The sequence below is a fragment of the Palaemon carinicauda genome, chromosome 5, assembly GCF_036898095.1.
Source record: "Palaemon carinicauda isolate YSFRI2023 chromosome 5, ASM3689809v2, whole genome shotgun sequence".
In the NCBI taxonomy this organism is placed as follows: Eukaryota; Metazoa; Arthropoda; class Malacostraca; order Decapoda; family Palaemonidae; genus Palaemon; species Palaemon carinicauda.
Window position 1 is genome coordinate 169,445,590 of NC_090729.1, and position 16,098 is coordinate 169,461,687.

Here is a 16,098-nt window from a genome sequence, read left to right on the forward strand (position 1 = left end):
TGAACCAAACTGGGACCGGACTACACTACTCAACCTCTCCATGAGCTGGCTCGAGAAGGCCACTGGACCAAAAACAAGATCTGGCGTCTGCCCCTTTGAGCTTCTTGCTCTTGACCCCTGATGTGGAGGATTAGACCCTGCCGAGTCCGTCAGTAGCTTAGAAGCTGATGGTCTGGTTGGGAGTGGTTTGGGTAGCCTAAAAGGCTGGCCCTCTTCGGGTAGGGCCGACCCCATACGTTTTACCTTTGAGGCCACTGAGCATGGCACCCGGCATGAGATCGGCAGACCTCATGCCCACACGACTGCTGCAGCACAGCAGTGCATGTTGTCTCCTAACAGCGTACCACCTATAAGTCAATTTGACACATGGGTATCATACTTGATTTCGCCGAAAAACCGGTGACAAATATAGTTAAGTTAAATCCACTGTGGTTAGCTCAGCGGAGTCGTATTCTTTCTTACCGTTTTACAATAGAACCCTAATATTCTGTTTTCCTTCTTCCACCATCTCCTGTCATCCAAACAATTGCCACACAAAGGTTTGAAACCGGTAGAAATGGCGGCTGGATTAATCTTGGACCAGTCCGCCCTCTCCAGAGAGAAAAATTCCACTATGAAACTTCTCTCAACCTTCCATACCCCTACCGGAGTAGGATGTACTTATTAGATGAATAAAGGTTGGGACAAGGAGATAAAAGGAAACCAGAATTACGGACACCAATACTGTTGCCGGAATACTTGGTTGGAAGTATTAATTCCCACCGATGTAAATCCGGCCGGTAACAATATAAATTCAAGAACTACAAATCTCCATCTGTAACTCTCCTCAGAACAATCATACCGTAAATATCCTGTAATATAAGAAACCAACCTACGGGTTCAGAACAGTGTAAAAAATTTTATCTGAATCCGATCAAAGAAACATAGTACAGTAACTATCTCATGGATACGATTTCAAGTCATCCCGGCCCTCACGGAGCGGAAGAATATCGAAGATGGAATTCCGGGAATAGAGGGATACGCGGTACGTAGCAAGGTTCACACTCAGTCCGGCTCGACTGGTGGCCATCCATGACTAACCGAGGAGAGAGCGCTATTTGCATCGACTCACAGATCGTGAGAGATATCTCTCTCTCTCGGCTGTCTCCCTTCTCTCCTTTTAGTATATAACTCAAGCCTACTTCCCGAGGTTAGGGTGCGACGAGTAAGAATTCCACCGAGTAAGATAATTTGGTATATGAATATAAAATTAACTTGTGCTGGGGACCCCAGCGAAACACTAAAGAAATTAAATTCCGCCATGACACCAAGCAGAAAAACATGCGTGCTAAAGCTAAAGGAAATAATACGAAATAGCATTAAAAAAACATGTTACGCCTCTGTCACGAAAAGGTAGTCTTTATTATGAATTCTCAGCACACGGGATACCCACCGGGGTGGGGAGCATAAGCTTGAAGTGACAAGTAGACTAGAAACAACCATCAAAGTCCGTAGACTCCGGAATGCATGATATTAAATGAATTAAACCTAATGACAGGAAGGACGAGATAGAAACCATTGCGGCGCTGGAAAACGTGCGTAAATCCGGTGCAAAAACCCAATGCTATGTAAGCAATGTAGTGCCGGAATAAATGAGTCACTAAAAACAAATGCTAGGTATTAACTCTAACATAAACTATAATCTCTGTCGCAGCCCCTCTCTTTCTCTCTCAAACCAACCATCCATAAAATTACGCAAACAAATATAGGATAAAGTAAGGTACCAGAACATAGAAGGATGCCTGAATCCAATCAAAGAAACAATTAAAATCCATTTTCTCAAATAAATGTATCAATATGAAAAAATATATGACCTACTAAAGGTAAACAATACTGTAAGTACTGCAACATTCCCACTTATCAATCTTCATTAAATGTAAAAAACTATACGAAGAGAAAACAAACGGTAACCAAGAAGACAGTACCTGGCTGAGAAGGATCATGTGGGCGTTGACCATGTGGAGGACAAGGAGGTGGTAACAACAAGGGATTTAGGTCAACATAAACTTTACCAATAGCATCATTGGCAGAGTAGGTGTCATGGTCCATCAGTCGTATTTGCAATGGCTCATCCTGTAATTCTTGATCGTCAACCTGTGGGTAAGAACTCTTGATTAGGTTCACATGTGCCTTATAAATAATGTTTATTAGAGAAAAGGCTCGTGTCTGCAAGTTTAGGAACAAAACTGACAGAAAATTTCCCTAGTAAGGGTAATAGACATCAAAGCAATACTGTACTATTAACCAAACACCTTGCAGATCAAAAGAAACTAAACCCTGTAAGTACACACAGTACCTCAGTTTATTAGTAACTTTGAATACAAGCAAATCAGTATGTAAAAATTCAAATAGGAATACGAACACTGTATCAGTCTGTGTGGAAAGATTTCCCTTTATATACACATCTTTTTTGTGGACAAGTACAGTACTAACAAGGCTAACATGAAATCAGTCACAAGATGCCCATTATTATTATCATTAGCTACACTACAACCAGTTGAAAAAGCAAGATGCTATAAACCCAAAGGCTCCAGAAAAAAAAAACCCAGTGAGGAAAGCAAACAAGGAATAAATAAACTACAAAAAAAGTAATGAACAATTAAAATATCTTGAGGGGGGGGGCAACTGCAGTATATGAATGTCTTATCAGAATTCAAAATACTGTAATTCATACAGCTTTTTACTGTATAGATAAGGTAATCTTTTTCTGAACATTTCAACATGATTGGATTTGTATAAATTCTATGGATAAAAAAAAAATAAACTTGATTCTAGTATTTCTAAAGCTATTGCAATGAAACTTACTGAGAAAGAATGTACAGTATATAAGGAAAAAAGATCTCAAGGAGCCCTTTTTTTTATAACAGGGAAGAAAAAATTTATATGAACATTCTCATTTTCCTTCAATAAAAATTTAAACTCTAAACTCCTAAGCCCCAAAATTTCATTTATCACAAATCTATATTCTAGAAAAAAATTAACTCTCCTCCTTCTTTAAAATTTGCTTTGAAATAAGAAAGTTATAATTGCTTGAATGGGAAAAAGGTAAAACCAAGAAAAACAGATTTAAACTTTTGTTTTTGTACACTCTCGGGGGATAACATAAGGCACTCATAGCATGAAATGTATGAATGAGCTAAAATACATAACAATGTTAATTCACGTTATGAATTACTTTAAAACGTAATAAAACCATGTATAAAGGGTAAAACACAGAGTGCTAAACTACAACAAATATATATCAAAGAGAGAGCACAGAATGAACTTCAAATTGCTGTAACGCAGAGTGAGCGAATGACCCCAGGTAGATTACATCACTGCCAGACATATGATCAATAAAATGAATATAACTTAAAGATGAATTAAGTGAATAATAACGAAAATATCTAATGCAAAGGACAAAGTTCAAATCTACGGCCCATACCACCCTGACTTCGAAGAAACGAGGGGGGAAAGTTTTTTAATTTGTCACATCTGTTGTTTCTTGATATTTTAATGTAAAACTTTTCACACCATGATAGAAAGGATGCCAGAGATGAATTTGCCCAAATTTACTTATTTTCATTGATTTGAAAAATATTTGTCAAAGAATCAAGAGGTCAGCCCCCTTAAGAAGAATAATATTAAAATAGATCTTTCATATATAAACTATAAAACTAAAGGAATAGAAAACAAATAGAACAGTGTGCCCGAGTATACCTCATGCCACACACTTAGTTTACATGGTGTTCATGTAATTTTTACCCCAATTTCTTGACATTTTAAAGAAAAGGCAAAAGCAGTCATCTCTAGAGAGGTTCTTTGCTAAACCTGAATGCAAGAGTAAAACAAAGAAGACCAAGTGCCAGTACAGAGTAAGTTAAGTGGTTCAGTTAGAGATAGTGAACATCACTCAAGAGAAAACTCAAGATATTCTTCTGGAACTGTTATTAAGGGAGTTTCCTTCCAAGCAATAACCCTCTCCCTCATGGCAGCCACAACTCTCCTCACAGGTAGTGCTGCGAGTTATTTTGTCAATATTCTTCTATTGTGAATTATTCATTTATATTCATTTCTGATGTTAGGGGGTTATAATTAGCTCTCTAAATTCCATTACAAACCTTTAAAAATGAGTTTATACAATTAGCCTATATTCATGGATTTGTAGAATACAGTGAGTGAATTTCCTTTATTTTGTGAAAGAGAAATTGTTTTAAAATATACATAGTTTTGGTTGAGAGCTCATAAACCAAAGAACTGCTGTATTTGTATTTTCTAGAGAAGCAATGATGAAGAAGTTAGACACTAAGAAATTTTAATAGTAAACAAATTAAATCAAATGTTCATCAAGTGAAACTAAAATCATTAATGCCAACCAATGTAAGATTTTCTACACAAAACGCTTTATTAATATTTCTCGGTCTAGTTCTTTTTTTTTTTCGTATTCGTAATACAGAGATGAATTTATACACCGAAAATCAACTAAAGTCAGAATACTGTACTCTATGTACAAAAAGCATGCTCCCTTTATCCACAGATATATTCAAAGACCTAACAAATGGTGATGCCTGTAGATATTGCATGACCCCTAACCTTTTCCAACGGTAAGGAAAATTCCATTCAGAAATATCTCGTAATAATACCGAAGCATGCTGTATGCAAATAAGACACTACAAAATAGTATTGTACTGTATAGTACAGAAATAATACAATACAGTACCATATATAAAACTAATAAAGGGTAAAAAGCTATTTTGAGGTGGTGTGTGGTCTCCAAGAGCCTCCCTGTGAAAGGCTACAACAGGCAATCCAATACAACATAAATACCCAAGAAATATTGTCTTCCTTGCACTAAGGGCAGAGTATCAACTCGTAAAGCATGGACTCCAATACGACATGAATATCAAAGAAATATTGTCTCCCTTGCTCTAGGGGCAGTGCATCACTGTGCAAAGCATGGACTCAGTGTGTACTGTATGAGAGAGACCTTCCAGTTCAAGCACTACAGTATTGAACTTGACACCACCTGCAACACTGAAAACCATCTGCTATGGGTGACGCTGATATTACAGCATCATTACATCAGACAAAAAACTCAAGCTACAAATGGAGACAACTCTACCTGTGCCTGGAGGATGTACAGTATGTCCTATTGCGTGAACTCACCCAAGGGGAAATGTTCACCTGAACCCTGCCCCTAGAAGAAGGAACAAGCCCGACCTTGCACGCAAACTTACTCTGAGGGGTGAATGCGCTTGAGCCATGCTACTCCACTTAACCGTTAATGGGAGATTATCCACTGCAGAGGAGAGTCAAGGGGGGCAAGAAACCAAGAAGGGACTCCCTTCTGTCAGCTCATGAGAGGGAAGAACTGAGGCCAACCCCTGCAGGAACAGACAGTCCGATCTGCTGTGGTCTCCAAACTAAAACCTCTAGTAACCTGTTCTTTGACAGGCCACCTTAAGTCACAATGACAGCCACAGGAGATGTAGAGCGTCACATGATCCCGACTCCCCAAGGAAGGAAGGCTTCGCCGCCTCACTAGGGGAGAAGGGAAGAACTTCACACCCAAGGGTTCGTCGTCGTCGTCGGCGCCCACTCGTGTCTGAGTATTGGGTTCTGTCGTTAGCCATCAGCCTCCTATCTGTGGGGTGGGTGCTTATGTCTGATGTGGCTGTTAAGTCCTAGTCTGTGGTGGAGAGTCGCGGACAGTGTTCACAAGGGAGGGTAGGTGGTGGGCGGGGCTGTTCTAATCGTTCTCTCCTTCTTCTCCTCCTAGCCTCCTCATTTTGTCTCCTCCTCTCCTCGAAGTCCACGGTGCCATGGTGTACTGTACTCCTCCAGGTTTTCCTGTCCCTGGCTGTTTCTTCCCATGAGGAAGGATCGATGTCAGTTAGAGCCAGGGTGCGCTTTAGTTGATCTTTATAGCGCATTTTCGGGGCTCCTCGTGGTCTGGTGCCCTGGGTCAGTTCTCCGTAGAATATTTTCTTTGCGAGCCTAGATGGATCCATCCTATGCACGTGTCCTATCCAGCGGAGGCAGTGGTGGATGATGGTGGCCTCCACGCTGGTCAGGGAGGCACGTTCTAAGACTTCAATGTTGGTGGTGTGGCTCTCCCAGGGGATTTTCAAGATCTGCCTCAGTTTCATTTGTTGGAAGCGTTCTAGGTTTTTAAGATCGTTTTTATATAGCGTCTATGTTTCACATGCATACAGGAGCGTAGAGAGGACTACTGCCCTGAACACCATTATTTTGGTGGTCATTAAATACGCGGCAGTTGAGTCGGCCAAAGGCGGAGTGGGCTGCCCTGATCCTGTTCTCCACGTCCTTTTTGCTTGTGGGAGCTGATGTTAGGATGCTCCCTAGGAAGGAGAACTGGTCCACCTGTTCTAACGGTTGGTCTTTCACTGTGGTATTGAAGTTGGGGAGCATCAGTCCTGGTAGATGTTGGACGAAGGTCTTGGTTTTGTCCGTGTTGACTTGCATCCCAAAACGTTCGTAGGCAGAGTTGTATGCATCAGCTAACGACTGCAGGTCCTCTGCCGTCTGACCTGGGGTGGCATTGTCGTCAGCATACTGCAGTTCTCGCACTGCACACAAGGTGGTCTTGGTTCTGGCGCGGAGTCTAGCGAGGTTGAAAGGTCCTCCATCCATGCGGAAACGTAGGTCGACTGAGGGTGTGTCTGGGGGAATCTCGTTGAGCATTGCTGCGGTGTATAGCGAGAAACACGTTGGGGCCAGAACACAGCCCTGCTTCAGGCCGCCGTTGATGGGGAATGGGTCTGAAAGAGAGTTCTGGTGGCAGACTCTCCCAACCATTCCGTCATGGAGGGCACGCACCAGCTTGACAAAATCGGGTGGGCAGCCATATCTTTTGAGGACAGCCCACATGGCAGGTCGAGGTACTTTGTCGAAGGCCTTTTTCAAATCCCAGAAGATGAACATTATGGGCTGTTGTTGTTCGAGGCTCTTCTCTTGTAGTTGTCGCACACAGAAGATCATGTCTATGGTCTCGCGGGAAGGTCGAAAGCCGCACTGGGACTCTGGCAGGACGTCTTCTGCGAGAATAAGGAGGCGGTCAAGGAGAATCCGAGCGAAAATCTTACTCGCGATGCTTGGTAGTGATATTCCCCGGTAGTTGTTACAGTTCTCCCTGTCTCCCTTCTTGAAGATGGTAATGATGTTTGCATCGCGGAAGTCACTGGTCTCCCATATTTTCAGTATAAGGAGCATCAAACGGTTCCTCAAGCCGGGGCCACCGTGAGTGAGGAGCTCCAACGGGATGTTGTCTGGCCCTGGGGCTTTGCCGGGCTTCATGCGCTGCAGGGCCTTGTTGAAGTCATGGATGGAGGGTGGTAGTGCCATCCAGTGACGGACGGGATGCTGCGGGGTCATTCGCAGGAGATCGTCTGGGGTGTCTGCTTGGTCATTGAGGAGGTTCTCAAAGTGAGACCTCCACCTGGCCAGGATGCCCTCGCTGTCGGTGATGGTCGTGGCCCCATCCGCGTCCTTCAGGCTGCCCACTGATGACCGTGTGGGACCGAATATTTCCTTTGTTGCTGCATAGAAGCTGCGCAGGTCACGTTGGTCAGCGAAACTCTGTATTTCTGCAGCTTTTCTTTGCCACCAGGTGTTCTTGGCTTCACGGATCCCTCTTTGGCAACCAGCTTCAGCCACCTTGTGAGCACATTTGTTAGCTGCTGTTGGTTGGTTTTCCAAAGTCAGGCGTGCTTGTCGTTTGGTTTCAATGAGAAGAGAGATGAGAGATGGTAGCATCATTCTCATCAATCCAATCCTGCCGTTTCTTGGTGGTGTAGCCTAGTTTTTCCTCCGCGGCACAGGCCATGGCGTTTCTGAGGGTGGTCCAGTGGTGCTCAACAGTGGCCTGACCCACGGGGTCTGCGAGGTATTGTTCGCAGGCCTCCTTGTAGCTCTGTGCCACCTGTGGGTTGCGGAGCTTACTACAATCAAAGCGTTGGTGTGGTACGCTGTCAGGTGCCCTTCTGGGTGGTCGTAGGGTCGTCACGGAGAGTCGGGAGATGAGGAGTCTGTGGTCCGTCCAGCAGTCGTCCGCTCCGGGCATGGATCGGGTGATGCGGACATCTCCTCGGTCTCTGGCTCTGGTCAGGACATAGTCCAGGGTGTGCCAGTGTTTAGACCGTGGGTGTCTCCATGTGGTCTTCTGTCGCTTTGGTAACTGGAAGATGGTGTTGGTTACCACAAGTTGGTGTTCTGCACACAGACCCAGTAGGAGTTGGCCATTGGCGTTGCAATTTCCAATGCCATGGCGGCCGATGATTCCCTCCCACAGGCGATGGTCTTTGCCTACTCGGGCATTAAAGTCGCCAAGCACAACGAGCTTATCATTGGCGGGCACTGCCTGGATGGTGCGGTCGAGCTGAGTGTAGAAGGCAGCTTTGTTATCATCGGTTGAAGTCATAGTCGGGGCGTAGACAGAGATCAGGGTGAGGTGTCTGTCCCGCGTGATGGGGATGCGGACAGTCATCAGGCGCTCACTGATGGCCTTGGGAGCGAGGTTGTGCTGCTGCACTAGCTGGGAACAGATGGCGAAGCCGACACCGTGGATGCGAGGCTCCTCTAGGGCCTTGCCTTTCCAGAAGATGGTGAAGCCTGTTCCAGCTTCCCTGATGTTGCCCTCTTCGGGTAGTCTGGTCTCGCTAAGAGCCGCCACATCAACATTGAAGCGGGCTAACTCCTTGCAGACGAGGGCTGTACGTCGTTCCGGGAGGTTGGTGTTTGTCACGTCTTGTTGTTTCGACCGCATTAGTGGGATGTCCGCCAGCCGCGGTGAGCTGACCAGACGGGTTTGCCGTGTCCGATGTTTACCCCACCTTTTCTAGGGGCCTCCCCATGTGGGGTGGGCTGCGGTGTCCTCAATAGGCCAGCCCAGTCACGGGTCCAGCTGCCGAACTCTGGTGTCACGGCACCGTCACCAGAGAGCGACTGAATCTTGGACTCACCGCCTGAGTGCAGTCGTGGGCTAAGGGCTTCCAGCTATCCAGGCCTGCCCCCTTCACCCACGGTTCTGTCGCCTCAGGACTTGCTGGTGGTGATGATGATGGTGAGAAAGAGATGAAGAAGGGTGGAGGAAACGACAGAATGCCAATAGCTCGGTATATTGTTTTGGGTGGTCGTGGCTTTGCAACGGCCACGCACACACACTTGGCCCACATCGTTTTCACCACGGCTCAAGACATATGAGACAGGCGGCTTCTCCGATGTTGGTTGCATCGGGCTGCCGGGTTCTTGTTATGTCAAGGCCAGCCTTGTTGCCTGCCTGACAGGCATTGCCCTCTTCCACTGGCGCTGGGAAGCTCCGCCGTTGGGGTCTTGTTTGGTTTGATTTTGGAGTTTTCCTTCTCCTAGCCTTTGCCTATCTTAAAATAAAGGAGAAGGCCTATAGGGGTCCAGTCTTGGTCTGGTCTCTCAGAACTGGCCTTAGCGGTATGGTTGAGCCTGCCAGGGTGGATAAACTACCCCACCGCCATTGCCCAGCCCATCATTGGGACACTTAAGCCCCTCTACTGCAGCAAAGTGCTGGACCATCACCAAGAAGTAAATGGCCATCGCTCTTACTCAATCGCCCTCCAAAGGAGTACGAATGAGATGAGACGGGGGGAGAGTACCTGAAGACGGAGGAAGATGTTGGGATTTCTTAAACTCCAAGGAAGCCCCAAAATGCAAAGAACTCCTTTTGGAGTGTTTCTTCCTCCTGCCATACTGCTCCTACTGGAAGGATGACCACTCCCGACATTCAGTACAAAGAAACGTCTTTGTGCAGGAGTGTCCTTTCCACACGAGGGGCAAAGCCGGTGAGGTTCCGTCACCTCTACAGACACGAGAGCCGTATGAGATGCCTGCTATGACAGGACAAAGCTGCATGTAAGAAACCTCAAGGTCAACACTCACGCCTGAAGAAGAATAAGATTATTAAAGCCTTTACTGAAAGCCAGTTCAGGATGTACTCAACCATGGTTAGAATCAAAATTGTTTCAAGCTAGCAGGGTGGAGGCAGTGCTTCTCTATTTCCACTGGTAACACCCAGGACAGTTATTGACATCTCATTAAAAATTTCATAGCTGTGTTCCAGCTTATGCTAGTCTCTACCTTCTATGTAAAGAACAAGGGTTTGTATTCGTGAAAGTTAAAATCAAGAATAAATGAGAGAGAGAGAGAGAGAGAGAGAGAGAGAGAGAGAGAGAGAGAGAGAGAGAGAGAGAGAGAGAGAGAGAGAGAGAGAGATACTGGCTGTCCACATGGGTTCCATACTGACTTGATAACTAATATTTGTATAACAAGATTGGGTATTTCTGATAATCAAGAACTTAAATTTCAGGAATAGAATATTGAAATTTTTAAGTACTTATTTAATCATTTTTAATAGTTTCCATAAAAAAAACAATTATTAGTTAATAATCAAAGACATTATAATTTATATAGATCTTTTTTTTTTATAATACAGTACTGTATAATGTAATAACTTTCTTATTCAATAATATAAAATCAAACTTAAATCTTTAAGAAAACCTATTCAAACATGATAAAATGATAACATGTGACGTGCCCTACTCTACTCAACATTTTTTTTCCTTTTTCAGCATAAAGGATTTGGAAGATAATTTTCCCATTCTTTAAACATAGAGAAAGTATTAGGATTTTCAGTTTGACAATCTATTCTGAAAAAATATTCTAATTCTTTCATTCTACCTTGTTTGAAATATTGTTCTCATGTCTGGTCTTCAGCTGTTGACTCCTTTCTTAAATTTTTCGGACAACAACTTGCTGTCTGTTAAATTTCTTACTCCTGATCTAGATATTAATCTTTGGCACCATATTTCAGTTACCGGTAGTTCTTTATGTATGTTGCATTAGATTTTTCCTAATTCTAACCATCCTTTACATTTAAATCTTCACAACCTCTACCATCCTGTATATACTGTAGTACTGTACTAGGTATGCAGTTAATTTTAAGTCTTGCCTTCTCCATCAAAACGTTCAACACTACGCAATAGTATTCTAGAAGTTTCATTCCAGCTGTGACCAGATTGATCTTCCTTTCCGTTTGAAAGGTTGAAATAAATCTCTCTCCGTAGCTTATATATGATATCTATTTTAACGTTGTTACTGATCATAAGATACTTGATATTTATCATTCATTACTTCTTATAGTTCATTCATTTCCTAATTTCATTTCCTCACTGGGCTATTATCTCCGTTGGAAGCCTAGGGCTTACAACATCCTGTTCTTCCAGATAGCTTTGTAACTTACTTAATAAGAAGAAGCTTCTCTAAGGGTCAGGTAGGGGCTTGGAACTCAATTTGTTTTAGGATGGATGGATGGTAACCAATCTCAAAGGTTTTCTTTTCAGCCAACTTAATAATGTAAAATACAGTAATCTAAATAAATTGAAGAAAAAAATGTATAACATGCTAAACTAAATCAAAATGCAAGGAGAGAAAGCGAGAAAGAACAAAAGATAAATATTCTCCACTCCTATGAAAAGAATTACTATATACGATTTGATTTTTTCTCTGATATAAATACAAATATGCTATGAAAATTAACCTCCTACGATAGGGAAAAGAATATGATTACCTTTTTCTTTTATATAAATATGATTATGCCTATAAAAATACCACCTACTGTATTTCATTTCTGTCTGGTAACTCTTTGTGATTCTAATACATGAAAAATATCAGGGTAATAAAGTCAAGAGCATCTAAACCAACATGCTGGTACTTTGAATTACTTTCAGTCAATCACCCAATAAACATTCCCTTATATAGACCCACTGTCAGATTTATGCTACTGAATAAGTTATTGGGGATCCAACAATTAAATGGCATTAAATTTGAATATCTATCGGGAATGTTTTTACCAGAAGTACTGTACTTTCTCCAAATGTATTATCACTATCATTAAGAATCAAAATGGATACATTAAATGATTTTCATGAGAACAATTTCAACATGAAATGCAAATGTGGTTACAATAGGCAACATATTTATTCAACCTTAGAAAATACGGTATACCGGTACTTTGTCTATACGCATTTCAATCCTAGTTTTAGTTTTTTTTTTTTTTTTTTTTTTTTGTCAGACTGAAGCGATATTTAATTAGTACACATGTCACTAGAATTTTCTGTTCACTCTTGCTAGGGTGAAATACAGTTTTATCTATATTCAATTGATAAATGCTTGTGCAATTATTTGAATTTTAATGAAACATTTAATAGATGATAAAAATAAAGAGTATCAAACGTAAAGGGAATGTTGTTTTGGTATACCCATATCTGAAATATTACTCATGTATATTCATCGTCATCTCCTCCTACGTTTACCAATGCAAAGTGCCTCGGTTAGATTTCACCAGTCGTCTCTATTTTGAGTTTTTAATTCAATACTTCTCCATTCATTATCTCCTACTTCACACTTCATAGTCCTCAGCCATGTAGGCCTAGGTTGTTCAACTCTTCTGGTGCCTTGTGGAGCCCAGCTAAACATTTGGTGAACTAATCACTCTTGAAGAGTGCAAAGAGCATGCCCAAACCATCTCCATCTACCCCTCATCATGATCTCATCACCATATGGCACTCAAGTAATCTCTCTTATAGTTTCATTTTTATTCACATCCAGCCATTTAGCTCCCAATATCCTTCTGAGGGCTTTGTTCTACTAAATCTATTGAAGATTGTTTCATTGTCATACCATAACTCATGTCCATATAGTAACACTGATCTCACTAAACTCATAGTCTGATTTTTATATGTAATTTCAGGCAATGTGATTTCCAAATTTTACTTAACCTAACCAATGTCTGACTGGCTTTTTTCAATCTTTTACTAAACTAATTCTAAAGACCCAGTATTGGAGATCATACAATTATGCATTCTTATACAACAAAACCATATGAATAACAACTTTAATAAAAAAGCAAGCTTCCAAAGATGAGAATGACAATCTAATAGAGTTAAATGACTACTTAAATAACCACAAAACGTTACATATTATTTACACGAATTTGAAAAACAAAAGCAAAATTACACACGGTTTCTTAAAAGTAGCATGATAGACTTTCTTAAAGTTACTAACACCAGCATTATGAAAAGTCAGGTAGACAATCGTGTCATTTCCAGCATCTCATTTATTTGAAAACTAGTCAAGTTACCTGATACTGCATTAATATGTTTACAGAATTAATGAGAGATCAGTAACAGCTTCACAGGCTTATCTAAAGTCCACTCACTCACCTCAAAGCGAAACCACTCCGAATTCCATTGCGGGTTTAAACTCTTTCTGTAAACCTCTGTCTTGTGAGTTATGGTTCCCAGTTTGACTTCTACATAGGCATCTGTGGTGTCAGATGATCTGTCCATAACAGGCAAGTTCCTGCCTGCTACAACTCGCACTTTCACTTTCCCAGGCATCTTTTATACCTGAAAGGAACAGAGCATGGAAAATGTTTACAAAACTTTTATACTAAAAAGTAACAAGTACAATACAGTAATAAAAATTTCCAGCATGTTGTGAGCTCCAAATTCACTAAATTTTTGTACAGCTCATCTACTGTCTCACAAACACAAAACAATGGAGTCAAGTGTGGCATTGTAAAATTCAAGTAATGCAACACTTGCTGAAAAGATATCTTGTCTCCAACAATAATCTTAAGTCACTCTACCATTTTTCTTAGTAAAAAAAAAAAAAAAAAAAAAAAAAAAAAAAAAAAAAAAAAAAAAAAAAAAAAAAAACTATGACCTGCAATACAAAAAATACATAATTGATGGCATTTAATGTACTGACTCACATACTATGCTTAATGTCCTTTCAACTGAACAGGCAAAATAAAAAAACAATGGGTCCTGAATCATTACCTTGTACCTGCAGGGATACAGATAGTTTTTACTGTCAGGCGAGAATGAAAAGCATCTTTATTCAAATCAATTAATTGTTCCTCTTCCTTAAGATTAATTATCATCTTAATTTATAAGACATTAACTTGAAGTATATCAAATTTCATATTACTGATCTATATATTAATCTTTGGCACCGTCATTTAATTAGTTCATTATGCATGTTGCATAAGATTTTTCATTATTCTGACCATCCTTTACATTCAGATCTTCCTGGACAGTTCCATCCTGTTCATAATACTTGGCATGCAGTTAATTCTAATAGTCAGGCCTTCTCCATCATGAGGCTTGATACAACACAGTATTCTAGAAGTTTTATTCCAGCTGTGACAAAGTTGTGGAATGATCTTCCTTATCATGTAGTTGAATCAGTAAACTTCAAAAATTCAAAGTTGCAGCAAATATATATGAATTATGCTTTAATGTTGTTAATTTTTTCAAAATATTTTTCTTTGATCTTTCACTACTTCTTATATCGTTTACTTATTTCCTTGTTTCCTTTCCTCACTAAGCTATTTTTCCCTGTTGGAGCCCTTGGGCTTATAATGTCAATGGTCAGACATTCCATATTAAAATGTCAAGATACTGTACACTTATTTTGTTCTAAAAATCTTAGGTATGTTCCAAAACTTCAAATGTGGGTGCCCAAATATAAATACATTGAATATACAGTACTGAGCAAAATCCTGATGTTGATTAAACTATTAAAATGTTAAGCATACAATTTTGAACTAATAAAACACCACTAATGACACAATACTCTGATTCAACAATTGGCCAAGAAAATTTTTCCCCCCAACAAATTTTCCCCTTTTCTCCATCCACATACCAAGGCACTTCCCCCAATTTAGGGTGGTAGCCGACATCAAACCATGAAAAAAAGGGGACCTTTCCTCTCTACGCTCCTCCCAGCCTAATGAGGGACTCAACCGATTTCAGCTGGTACTGCTAGGGTGCCACACCCCATCCTCCCCCATTATCCACCACAGATGAAGCTTCATAACGCTGAATCTCCTACAGCTGCTACCTCCGCGGTCATCCAAAGCGACCGGCGGAAGCAACAGGGCCTGCTGGAACTGCGTCACAATCGCTCGCTATTCATTCCTATTTCTAGCACACTCTCTTGCCCCTCTCACATCTTCACTCCATCCATCCACCAAACCTTCACCGTCCTCTTGTACTTCTCCCATCAACTCTTGCATTCATCACCTTTAGCAGACAGCCATTTTCCATTCTCTCAACATGGCCAAACCACCTCAACATATTCATATCCACTCTAGCTGCTAACTCATTTCTTACAAACGTTCTCACCCTCACTACTTTGTTCCTAACCCTATCTACTTGAGATACACCAGCCATACTCCTCAGACACTTCATCTCAAACTCATTAAATTTTGTCTCTCCTTCATTTTTATTCCCCACAACTCTGATCCATACATCACAATTGGTACAATCACTTTCTCATACAGAACTCTCTTTACATTCATGCCCAAACCTCTATTCTTTACCACTCCCTTCACTGCCCCCAACACTTTGCATCCTGCATTCACTCTCTGACGTACATCTGCTTCCACCCCACCATTTGCTGTAACAACAGACCCCAAGTACTTAAACTGATCCACCTCCTCAAGTAACTCTCCATTCAACCTCGCACCACCTTCCCTTCTCGTACATCTCATAACCTTACTCTTACTCACATTAACTCTCAAATTCCTTCTCTCACATACCCTTCCAAATTCTGTCACTAATCGGCCAAGTTTCTCTTCCGAGTCTGCAACCAGTACAGTATCCCCTTTTGTAAAAAAAAGCTTAAATTTATACATTAATCTTTTCGACACATTTATACTTCTGTGACAAGACAGATCTGAATGCTCAAACTCATCCAAAATGATGAAGTCATCACATGATGAAAAAAGAAGTGCCTGAGAATTATGAGGCCTCTCATAAAAAGAGCAATACAAGATATCAAATTTTATGACCGTATTATTGTAGTTCCAATCACTAACTCCTCTATGTGAATACATCTTTAGAACAAATTGACAAAAGGGGACAGTTGGAAGATTTTAAAACAAAATTCAATGTCTTTCAGGAGCTCTAAATACCAGGAATTTTGTAAACCATGCAGGAGCTACCTGTGACTGGTGTGTGG

At 41.2% G+C, this 16,098-nt stretch overlaps 1 protein-coding gene across 2 annotated transcripts in view; it reads right to left on the reverse strand.

Annotated features, from left to right (window-relative positions):
• The window catches only part of LOC137641604 (C2 domain-containing protein 5), a 202,801-nt gene that overhangs the window by 185,744 nt on the left and 959 nt on the right, over positions 1-16,098 (reverse strand). For both annotated transcript variants that reach the window (XM_068374324.1, XM_068374323.1), the window contains exons 2-3: positions 13,290-13,475; positions 1,965-2,133 (exon numbers count right to left, since the gene is read on the reverse strand). In XM_068374324.1, the coding sequence (XP_068230425.1) occupies positions 1,965-2,133; positions 13,290-13,466 (346 nt within the window). In that variant the 5' untranslated portion in view covers positions 13,467-13,475. The remainder of the gene's footprint in view (positions 1-1,964; positions 2,134-13,289; positions 13,476-16,098) is intronic.